Source organism: Nelumbo nucifera, chromosome 1, assembly GCF_055504915.1.
Source record: "Nelumbo nucifera cultivar China Antique chromosome 1, China Antique-T2T, whole genome shotgun sequence".
Classification (NCBI taxonomy): domain Eukaryota; kingdom Viridiplantae; phylum Streptophyta; class Magnoliopsida; order Proteales; family Nelumbonaceae; genus Nelumbo; species Nelumbo nucifera.
Window position 1 is genome coordinate 176,102,246 of NC_142649.1, and position 12,183 is coordinate 176,114,428.

The 12,183-nt window shown below is 40.0% G+C and overlaps 1 protein-coding gene across 6 annotated transcripts in view; it reads left to right on the forward strand.

Annotated features, from left to right (window-relative positions):
* The window catches only part of EMB3006 (embryo defective 3006), a 92,435-nt gene that overhangs the window by 44,878 nt on the left and 35,374 nt on the right, over positions 1-12,183 (forward strand). For all 6 annotated transcript variants that reach the window (XR_016080699.1, XM_010244825.3, XM_088895370.1 and 3 more), the window contains one exon: positions 5,738-5,808. Coding sequence is in view for 5 of the 6 variants with exons in the window: in XM_010244825.3 (XP_010243127.1) it covers positions 5,738-5,808 (71 nt within the window). In the remaining variant the exon portion in view is untranslated. The remainder of the gene's footprint in view (positions 1-5,737; positions 5,809-12,183) is intronic.

Below are 12,183 nucleotides of genomic sequence, written 5' to 3' on the forward strand. Positions count from 1 at the left end.
AAATAGTATGAAGGTTGAAAGACAAGCTATGTAGCAAAATACATTCATTTTTGCACTTATAGGGTAGTTTCTCTCTTAATAATTTTTTATTGAAATATTGTTTCTCAGGGAGTTTATGCAATGGTTTTGATGAATGGAGTTTATGCAATGCTTCCTTGACATGCCTAGAAAAAAATCAGTCTTTATTTACTTAAATAACAAAGTAAGCAATATAATAATATATTTCCAGTTACAACTAACTAGTAACATCTGGGTTTAGGCCCTTCCAGTTGCAATAAGTTTAGCTGACGGTTTGTGAGTATCTGTCTAATTGTATACACTATAATCAGCTGGTTAAGCACTAAAACACATGAAACAACTCTTGTTAATAATACAACTGTACAAATTTATGCACAGGTTAGTTGAAGGCATTACACTTTGGGCAAGCAAGAAGTTGATCTTTTTTTTCTTGATTGTTAAAATATTGCAATTTTATTGAACTTGTAAAGTGACCTGCGATTGAGTTTAAAAGTACAAGAAAGAGAGCAGAATAATAGAAAGAAGAGAAAAAAGAGAGTTATCAGTGGGTCAAGAAAAATCAAATACAGCATCTCACTTATAAACAAGTTTTGTTTACAAGTAAATGATCAACTAGTCTTCAGACTTTACAAGAGTGACTGCCGTCTGTCACCACCATTGACCTCCCTCACAAAGTGATGATTTATTACTTTACGAAAAAAATAATTTACTCCAATATGCTTTGTTTACTTATGCAACTTAGGATTGGATGCAATATAGCAACCTATTGATTGCCACAAAATAGATTAATAGGTTTTGTAATACAAACTCTTGAAGTAGATACTTTATCCACATTAATTCATAGATAGCGTAAGCCATAGCCCCGTACTTTGCTTCTGCACTGCTTTTCACCACCACACTCTATTTCTTGCTCCTCTAAGAAACTAGGTTACCTCCTAGTAGTGTGCAATACCTAGTAGTAAATCTTCTATCCAATGAGTGTTGGAATGTTAATTTTATTTCTTATGTTTGTGTTCTGCTGAGTTAGGGTCCATTAGGACTAGTTAAAGTAGTTTTTTTTTCTTTGTTTTTTGTACTATAACTTAAGTAGGGGCATAAGGATCCTTTCCCTTTTAATTATGGTCGCCCTATATATATTAATATAAACTGGCGCCGCCAGCCATAGTTGTTGACTCCAAAACACTCTCTTCTCTTCTTCTTCCTCTCTTCTCCTCTATTCGGCTATTAATATGGTATCAGAGAGGTTCTGCTAGGCCTGTGAGCAGATTGAACAAGTTTCCACTTCCTCAACTTGCTGTCTTTTTCAACTATGATCAAAAGGACAGACCTACGACTGGTACAGATCCTTTTAATATTTTTTTTTTCTTTTATCTTGGTCGTGTACCAAGAAAAAAACCATATGAATTCAGACCGCTGAATGCCTTCTGAGAAGTTGTGAGGTTCGAACCTCTTTTTTTATGGATCATGTGATCCCATATCTGAAAATACAGATCTGTAAGTCGTGGATGACCTGATTTTTTAACCTTTATGGTGTGACCGTACTGGTTTATGACCCCTCCTAGGAGTCAAGTGTTTGGATGGTCTAGAAGTTGGTGGAGTGTGACTGTTTGGACAGTTCAGCACTGAGATCAACCTAAAATCTTGCCTTTTTTGGACAATCTAAGCTGGTTTGTGGTCAGATTTTGTCCAGATTGCAGTGTGTGCATGTGGGCTTCATCCTTGGTGTGTTTCTAGGGCTGTTTTTTGGTGATAGAAGGGATCATAAGGTGTGTGTAAGATCTGAAAAGTGTTTGAATCATGTCCTCTAAGAATTCTGCAACTTCTAGAATTTTAGGTCAAAATGGAATGAGTGGGGGGGGATGGATACGAGTTTCCCCATGGCTGTAATCCCCTTTGATGGACTGAACTATTTTGAATGGTCTAGGGAAATTAAACTTTATATTAGTGCTAGGAGAAAAATTGGGTATATTAATGGTAAAGTGAAGGAACCAAAGACTGGTAGTGCTGAACATGACGAATGGGACCAAGAAAATAGTATGGTGGTCATGGCTCTTGGTTTCCATGCTGCCACAAGTAAGGAAGACTTTTATGTGGGCTGAAACAGCTTGTGAAATAAGGGAACAAGCAAAATCTACTTATTCAGAACAGAGACACTATGCAAAGATATATCAATTACAAGCTGAATCCTCCACTTGCAAGCAGGGGGAGAGGAGTCTCTCGGTGTACTACTCAGATCTGACATCAATTTGGAAGGAATTGGATCATTATCAAAATGTGAATTGGAAGTGTGATGAGGATGCAAAGGCCTATAAATCACTTGTTTCCCAACAATGGGTATTTGCTTTTCTTTTGGGGCTGAATCCTACATATGAATCCGTGAGGGTACAAATCTTAGGAAGTAAGAACTTACTTTCAGTTCAAGAAGTTTATGCCCTAGTTCAGTCTGAAGAGAGTATAATTGTGATGAATTGTACAGAAGGGGAACCAGTTGCACTAGCTATTCAAGGGGGTACAAGTTCAAATGTCGGAGGTTCTTTTAAAAAGGTGATTCACATAAGAGAGTGGATGACAAAGACAAACTTTGGTGCACTCACTGTCAAAAGTCCATGCACACTAGAGACACATGTTGGGATCTTCATGGCAAGCCTAAATGGGCTTAGGAATTGAGAAGTTTGATCCTAGTAAGAAGCTAACCCACCAGAGTCAGGAATTGAGTAAGAAGTCTAGTCCCATGGTACCCAGGAGCGACACTCTGGTTCTAACCCCAAGGATGAGATCATCAACTCTTTTCGTGACCACTTGGAATTATATGATAGGATACTTCCCCAAACATCAATATGCATTAAATGGAAAGCAGCATTACTTCTCTTGTTACTTGCAAAATATGTGGTTCTACATTGCTTTGATAGTTGACAGACTTCACATTGTAGACCAGAACTAGACAATCTCAAACAAACTAGGAAACAAAAACAATGAACCAAAAGACACATGCCCAAGACGGTGATGCCACAACTTCAATTGAGTTAGTTTTTCATCATGATAGGACTCAGATTAACACATTAACCCAAACTTTGGAGACTGATCAAGAAGATAAACTCCATCGGCTTCATGTCCACTGCCAATCGTCTTCCCCGTACTCAGATCCTAGAAGACACAATAAGATGGAAAGAATGTTACAGAACAATTATGAGACTTTGTAAGAGAGATAACAGATAAGAGATTTCTACGCAGTTGTGGGACATGGAGAACTAATTTTGTTGGTTATCAGCAACAGTAATCTTACCTTTCCCTGAAAAAAGTTTATACGTGGTAAAGTAGGAAGGCATACTAGTCATATGATCACTGGCTCCTGTGTCAAATATCCAAGAGCCAGAGGATGAGGCATGACATGCAAGTGCAGTACCTAATTTTGCAAAAGCACTAGAAGGTGTATGTGAACCAGCAGATGTAGGTAACCTACTCTTTTCTAGATGGAGCAAGATGCCTCTCAATTTTTCCATCACATCAGAGGTGTCATGAGTAGATGCCTGAGCAGAAGAATTTCCCTCAAGCATGTGAGTCTAAGAATCATGACTAGCTATAGCAACATGAGCATTTACCTTTCCAGTTTTAAACTTCTCAGGCTTTAGGTGGGGATTTAGTTTCCAGCACCTATCCTTGGTGTGCCTTGGCTTCTTGCAATATTCACAAACTACATCTTCAGGTTTACTAGAACTCTGTTTGGGTTTTGTAGACACAAGAGCTGTGTGCTCACTGACAGGAACTTGCATCATGTCAATCCTCCTACTCTCTTCATTCTGCACCAAAGAATATGCTGTGGAAAGTGACAAAATATCAACACTAAGGATGTGTTGCCTGGTGAAATCATAATCAACATTCAATCCAGCAAGAAAATCAAAACTCGGTTTTTCACAATGCACCTCCTGTATTGTTCAGCATCAATAGGATCTTTCCACTCCAAAGCTTCTAAATGATCCATTTGTTCCCAAACTGATTGTAAGGAAGAGAAATACATGGCCACCGATTTTTCCCTCTGTCGCATATTACATGCTTCTCTTCGCAACTGATAGATTCTAGCTGTGTTCTTCGCTTGAGAATAAGTTGAAGTTACCCTATCCCAAATGTCCTTAGCTGTTGGAAGGAACATATAGTTGCGGGCAATGTGAGGCTGCATAGAGCATACCAGCCATGACATAACTAGCAAATTATCCTGCTCCCATTCCTTACCGGTAATAAACCCAAGCTTACCTCTTCCTCCGATTGTGAGCTTAGATGATTGAGACCATTCAAGAAAATTTGTTCCATCAAGTTGTACAGTAGTATTTGCCCTCCAGCACTGTCATTACTTCCCGTGAGTCCATTGATCACCACCCCTCTAAGAACACTTTTCTCACCAACACCACAATCTCCCAACACTAGTTGAACACCCAAACACCTTTCCTTGAAGGTTAGACACGGGCTACACCAATAAACAAAAGAAAAGAAGGTGCTGGTGGGAAAATAGAGGAAGAAAAAAATTCCCAAAAAAATTTTTAGGGTTCCAAAAAATCTGAGACTACTTCCTGTAATCTCAGAAATTTACCACACTTCAAACACAAGTGGGTTTAACAACAACCAGCCCACCATGCTTGCATGCAAGCCCTAAACTCCAAATCTGTAAATTTTGCCAATTTTATTCTAAAAAATCCAAGAAAAATGTAAAAGAGCTTCAAACCTCCATGAAATGTATATCAAAATTCCTCTAAAAATGAGGCGCATCAAGGGGTGTCAAAACCACAAATGAACGTTTTTGACTGTATCGGTTGCTGATGTCAACCGGCGGCATGCTGATGTCAGCAGTCTTGCCTGTGAGTCACGACCAGCGGCTGATGCTCTCCTTGATCTTCCGATGCTCTGAGATCAAGTTAAAGTGGTCGAGAAGAAGGAGGAGAAGAAGAAGAGGAAGAAGAAAGGTTTATCAAAGAACACAGGTGTGTTACTGTTCACACACTGAAGAGTCTTTCATAACAAAAATGAAGAAAATTACAAATGGGCCCTTGAATAGGCGCCCAAATACAAAAAGGATGAAAGGACATAAATGCCCTTACATTCTCAACATTTTAGCATTTTTTACTTTTTGTGCCTTGCTTAAAAAGGTGCGAGCCTCGCCTTGTGCCTCAGGCGCAAATTGACCCCTGCGCCTTTTTTGCACCTTGCACTTTTAAAACACAGAGATAGATATTAAATGTATAATATTTTCAGCAGGTTTATTATAATCGGGTCTATCAGGTCAGGCCTGATTGTCCTGAAAACCAATCAGTTCGGTTCTGGTTCTACCCAGACCTGACCCGTTGACATCCCTAATAATTTTAATGCTGTAATTTTAGTCATCCAAGTCAGGATGGCTATTTCATCTAAAACAACAGCCAAGCACAAACCCCTATTTATCACCTGAAATAGTATAAATTTGGCAGTATCTGATGAAAGGTTAAATTAAATTGAGTAATGTATCCAATTTAGAAGATATAATTTTTTTGTACAATTTATGGAAATGAATTTTGTCTGAAACGCTTCTGTACTCATAAACATTAAGTATTCCTTAAGAAAACAAACAATGGTATTTTCAGAGGTCACCTGTGTTAGTTTCATAGCTTGTTATGTCAATTATACATATCTAGTTATAATTTTGAGTTATGTTCTCATTCTTTCTTAGATGCTGACCAGTTGTCTTCTGTCACAGGTGGGCACCATTCTTGATATAGTAGAGCAATTTGTCGAAGAACAAACCCTTGACACTTTATCTACAGATAAGTAAGTGCATCTTCTAATCTCTAGGAAGTCTTGAAGGGAAAGAGAGTGGGAGATAAGATGATAATTGTTCAATGAAATAATTGTTTTATTAGAAGGCATTAAAATTGTTCAATGACATCAATATTTCATCATTTGTTTTTGAGTAGTCGGGTTGTCAAATGTCTCTACTAGAAACTTCATTGGTTTAGAATTGATGCAATAAAAGCCTTCATTTCTTTAGATAGTATATGCATGATTTTCATTATACCTAGGCAAACAAAGTTCTTTCCAAGTTAATTGACTGCACGGTGATGGTGATATTGATAGATTAAGGGCATGCACACTGGAATCCTTCGTGTATTACAATTCTTTAATGAAGTTTCATTGGTTGTCAAATGTCTCTACTAGAAACTTCATTGGTTTAGAATTGATGCAATAAAAGCCTTCATTTCTTTAGATAGTATATGCATGATTTTCAATATACCTAGGCAAACAAAGTTCTCTCCAAGTTAATTGACTGCACGGTGATGGTGATATTGATAGATAAAGGGCATGCACACTGGAATCCTTCGTGTATTACAATTCTTTAATGAAGCTCTTCTCATGCAATCTGAAGATTCACCAATTCTATAGATGATTCACTAACCAGAGGATATGAGGGCTTACGATGCTGGGATAAGGACATGTATAGTAATCATTTTCTGTTAGGGACAGCCTAATGAGGGCTTGGGCTTCTAGATACTGTTTTTTTTTTTTTTTTATGAACCTTGGATTTTGTACTTCATGCAAACTTTTGATCCTTGGTACAATTTTTCCAATTGACAATATAAATGGAAAATATAGATGCCATAGAAAATCTTCAATGGGAAATCTAGAAATGTTAGAAGGATGGTAGCTGATATTGGTGAAAGCTGAAATGCTGTAGCCGAAGCAGTAGAAGAGAGGAGAAGACCAAGAGATGCTGAGAATGTCGAATTGAATGACCCAATCGGCAATACTATTATTTATATTAGAGTACAGTACAATGTTACAGGAAATGACTGGAATGCCCCTGATTAGTCAGATGGAGTATAAGGAATGCACAGTTCTCCCGAGACTATTCTCTTTCTAACAAAATGTCGATCAATCTAAATATGTTTTGTCCTGTCATGTTGCACAGGGTTATTTGCAATGTTGATGGCAGCCTTGTTGTCACAATACAGTCTGAGAGGACCCTCAGCTTTAATGCCAAGCTCATTAAGAAGGGTCCTGAGCCATAGCTCGATATTCTGCTTCCGCACTTGATCTAGCAACTACATTCTGCTTCTTACTGCGCCATGTGACCAGGTTCCCTCCCACAAATGTACAATATCCTGAAGTTGATTTTCTTTCTCCAACAGAACCAGCCCAATCTGCATCAGTATAAGCTTCAATTTCAATTCTATTGTTTTTCTTGAATAGAATTCCCTTTCCTGGGCAAGTCTTCAAGTACCTGAGAATCCTTTCAACTGCTTTCATATGAGGGATCTTTGGAGAGTGCATGAATTGACTGACAACATGCACAACATAAGCAATATCTGGCTGAGTGAGAGATAAGTATATCAACTTCTCTACCAATTTTTGGTATCTCTCTCTATCACAGTAGTCCTTCCCTACTGATTTCTGTAGGCCATGATTCTGTTCTATTGGAGTATTTGCTGGCCTACACCCTATCATGCCTGTTTCCTCTAGGAGGTCAAGAACATACTTCCGCTGACATATGTAGATTCCTTCTCTTGACCTAGCAACTTCAATCCCAAGAAAATATCTCAAATGGCCCAAGTCTTTGATCTCAAATTCCGAAGCTAAAAGCTCCTTTAGTCTTTTTATCTCTTCCAAGTCATTCCCGGTAATCACCATATCATCCACATAAACAATGAGTGTCGTAAGTTTGCTATCCTGTCTCCTTATGAACAAGGTATGGTCTGCACCGCTCTGAGTGTACCCCACTTTCTTCATGGCCCCACAAAGCCTCTCAAACCATGCACGAAGAGACTGCTTCAAACCATATAATGCTTTCCTCAGTTTACACACCTTTCTACCAAAGTCATAGCCTGGTGGAGGTTCCATAAATACCTCTTCATGAAGGTCACCATTTAGGAAGGCATTCTTCACATTCAGCTGATGAAGTTCCCATGAAAAATTTGCTGCTAGTGACAATAGAACCCGAATTGTGTTGAGCTTTGCTACTGGGGCAAAGGTTTCTTTGTAGTCAATTCCTTCTTTTTGAGTAAACCCCTTTGCCACAAGTCTGGCCTTGTGGCTTTCAATGGACCCGTCCTCCCTGTGCTTTACAGTAAACACCCACTTGCACCCAACAGTGCTCTTCCCCTCTGGCAGATCCACTAATTTCCAAGTTCTTGCTTTCATTAGGGCTTTCATCTTTTCATTCATAGCTTCTTTCCACCTTGGATTAGACACGGCCTCTGAGTACCTAGAAGGAACACGTACAGAGGAAAGAGCAGACACAAAGGAGTGATAGGCAGGAGATAAATGTGAGTATGAAACAAAATCTGCAATGGGGTGCAGGGTGGTACAATAACGGATAGGCTTACGGAGAGCAATAGGAAGATCCAAATCAGAAGTATGTGAGTTGGAATTACCTTGGATTGCAGAGACAGATTGATCCGAGTCCGACTGGTTGCTGTCATGAGGTTGAGGGCCCTTTTTCCTTCTGTTGTAGGTGATTCTTATATCTTTTTGTTGCCTACTGGAGCCTTCAGGGACATCTGTAGCATCAGGGGAGGTAACCGACACAGTGGGAGCCTCACTAGGTTGACCTGGGATGCCACAACTAGGAGTAGAAGAAGAGGATGGAAGGCCCGAGGCAGGTAGGGAAACAAAAAGGGAGGGAGAATGAGAATCCTCTTCCATCCCACTAGTCTTCCCCTAAAGAGGATTCTGAGAAGACTGAAAATAGGGTTGAGACTCAAAAAAGACCACATCTCTGGTGACATACTTTCTCTTGGAGACAGGATCATAACACTTGTACCCCTTTTGTGTAGGAGAGTACCCCAAAAATATTCTCTTCGTAGCCTTAGGATCCAGCTTGGTCTTCTTTGGATCCTTCACATGTATGAAACATATACAGCCAAAGACCCGTGGAGGAAGAGGAAAGTCTGGAAGAGTGGGACACAAAACAAAGAAAGGGTTTTCATACCCAACACCTTAGATGGCATCCGATTTATCAGATATGATGCAGTAAGTACAACTTAGACCAGTATTGCTTGGGAACTTTGTGCTGGAATAGTAAGGCTTGAGCTGTCTCCAATAGATGTCTATTCTTGCGCTCAACAACCCCATTCTGCTGAGGGGTATTAGCACAGGATGATTGATGTAATATGCCAGCATTTTCCATGAATAAGTTCAAGGATTTTTCAAAATATTCAGCAGCATTATCTGACCGGAATAGCTTAATCTTCTTATCAAACTGTGTTTCAATCATCTTGCAAAATGCCATAGTTATCCGTGGTACTTCATCCCGTCCTTTTAACAGGTAGATCCATGTGCATCGAGAATAGTGGTCAATAAAACTGATAAAGTAATGGAAGCCATCAATGGAAACAATGGGTGAAGGGCCCCAAACATCAGAATGAACCAAATCAAAAGGTGCTCGAATTTCATTACTGGAAATTGGATAAATAGTTCTACATTGTTTTGACATTTGACATACTTCACAGATTAAACTCTGACTTGAAATGCCCTTAAACAATTCGGGAAACAACATTTCTAATGAAGAGAAAGACAAATGACCTAGCCTAGCATGCCACAGATGCAACCTAGCTATTGACTCCACACTCTCCGGACTACTAGCAGCTAATGCTTGTAAGGCTGAACCGATGTCTGCATCAAAATAGTAGAGGCCTCCATACTCATGACTCCTCCCAATTGTTCTCCTCGTCAATCTGTCCTGGATGACACAATGAGTAGGAAAAAAGGTTATATTACAGTTCCAATTTTTGGCAAGTTTTGAAACAGACAAAAGATTTGAGGTAAGACTGGGAACATGTAGAACTGATTTAAGAGAGAGGTCCTTGCTTAGGTCAACCACCCCCTTTCCAGAGATGGTGGAGAAAGACCAGTCAGAAACTCTCATCTTATCCTGACCAGACAACAAATGATATGAAGAGAATAAGGAGGACATATGTGTCATGTGGTCAGTTGCACCGGAATCAATAACCCAAGAAGTAGAGTCAATAGAGCTAGTTGCACTAAAGGTAGAGACTGTACCTGATCTGGCAAGAGAGGTGGAAGCAAAAGAATTATTCCTTAGACAGGCTAATGCCCGGCTAAGGACCTCTACCTCACTAGCAGTGAAGCCCAAAGCACCAGCTCCAAAGGAATCAGCAACCTGCCCCATAGGAGAAGAAGACACTGTTGGTGTATTCTGTGAGTTGTCAACATTGTTGCTGGTGACAAGATTCCCACTTGCCACATGACCTTTATGTTGCTTCTTGTCATTTCTCAATGCAGCTGGCTTCAGGTGAGGATACAGGACCCAACACTTTTTCTTTTACATGTCTCTCACCACCACAATGAGTGCACTTAAGGTGCTTCTTGTTCAGTTGGTTGAGTCTGAGAGTCAACTTGCATCTCCTTTCTCCTGACTTCTTCATTCCTCACAAGATAATAAACATGGTGTAACTTGGGCAATTCATCTCTCCCTAGAATTTGTGACCTTATACCCTCATACACTGGGTCCAGGCCAGCCAAGAACTTAAAGGCTTTGCTCTCTTCAATCTGCTTATCATGTCTCTCCTTGTCCCTGGCATTTTCCCAATCCAATATCAAGTGATGGTCAGGTTCTTCCCAAAGACCTTCTAGAGTTGCAAAGTATGTTGAAACTGTCATATCCTCTTGCCTTAAGGCAGCAATGTCTTGATTCAATCTGTAGATTCTAGCATTGGTTTTCTTCTGTCCATAGGTCTTAGACACCTTTTCCCAAATCTTGGCTGCTGTAGGAAAGTGATGAACAGTCCTGGCAACCCGAGGAGTCATAGAGGCAAGCAACCAGGACATAACTGTGGCATTCTCCTTGCGCCACACAGCATACTCTGCACTGCCAACCTCAGGTTCCTTCTTGTTCCCATCTAAGTAGCCTGTGAGATCACGGGAAGTAATAAAAAGCATTGCAGAAACGGACCACTCCCTAAAGTTGTATTCATCCAGCAGCACACTTGTAATCTGCAAGCTGTGCAGATTAGGGTTTTCCAGATTTGAAGACCTTGCAGCAGGTCTGTTATCCGTAGAAGAAACCTCTCCGGATATTGAAGACATCTTGACTGCAGCCTCTGTGTAGATGGCACTGTTTAAGACTAGCCGAAGTGATCACAGTGCTGAAAAATTGAGTAGTTGTAGGATTGAAGAAGGTTCTGACAGCTTGCAACACTGTTTCAGACTTGCCGAGACTGTCAAGCTCTGAAGCAGTTCAGTTATAGCAGCAAATGAGGTGTTCTGGGCTGGTAACCGACCTGAAACTGAGGGCTCTCTACCACTGTGCTATGCAGACTTCACTCGAGCTTCGAGTACTGCAACTGTAAAGAGAGTTCTTCCCCTTACGGCCAATACTAGGACTGCTGAAATCAGTCCTCAAGACAGACCTCTCTTAATAGCCGAATAGCTACTAACTACTGGAAACAGTCTAGTAGGACATCAGCTTCTGGGTCTTACTTCCCTTGCGCCCTACAACCAAGGGAAACCCTAGGTTCAAACCTTGTGTTGTTCTTCTACAACCCTAGGGTTTCACGGCAGCAACCTAGATAAAAAAAATAGAAAAGAAAGACAGCAAGAGAGAAGAGATGGCGTTGGCTGTAACCAGGAAGGTGCTTAATGCTCTGATACCATGAAAGCTGAAATGCTGTAGCCGAAGCAGTAGAAGAGTGGAGAAAACCAAGAGATGCTGAGAATGTCGAACTGAATGACCCAGTCGACAGTACTATTATTTATATTAGAGTACAGTACAATGTTACAGGAAATGACTGGAATGCCCCTGATTAGTGATGGGACACCCAGACAACTTAAAACACTGAACAAACTTAGGCCCATTAGCACAGGCCCAGTACATAACAACTTAAACTCAAATACAGGTTAATAAGAACTCTTATCAGCCGAACCATTAATACATTAAAAACCTTCAACCTAACAATTGGTTCTCTCCTTTTGGGCTGGCTATTGTTTTATCCTGAGTTTCAAAGACGTATCTTGGTCTTCTGGGTCTGGAATGGTTAGTCTTAGAAATTGCTGACAATGAGGCTTTGTAACGTTTATTTTGCCCGTGTACTGTTTTGGATCTGCCTTTGGTTGAGTTAGATCTCAACTTATTGCAGATTGTAGTTGTTTTGATTTTAATAATTTTCTTTTTATTTGTTATCAAAAAAG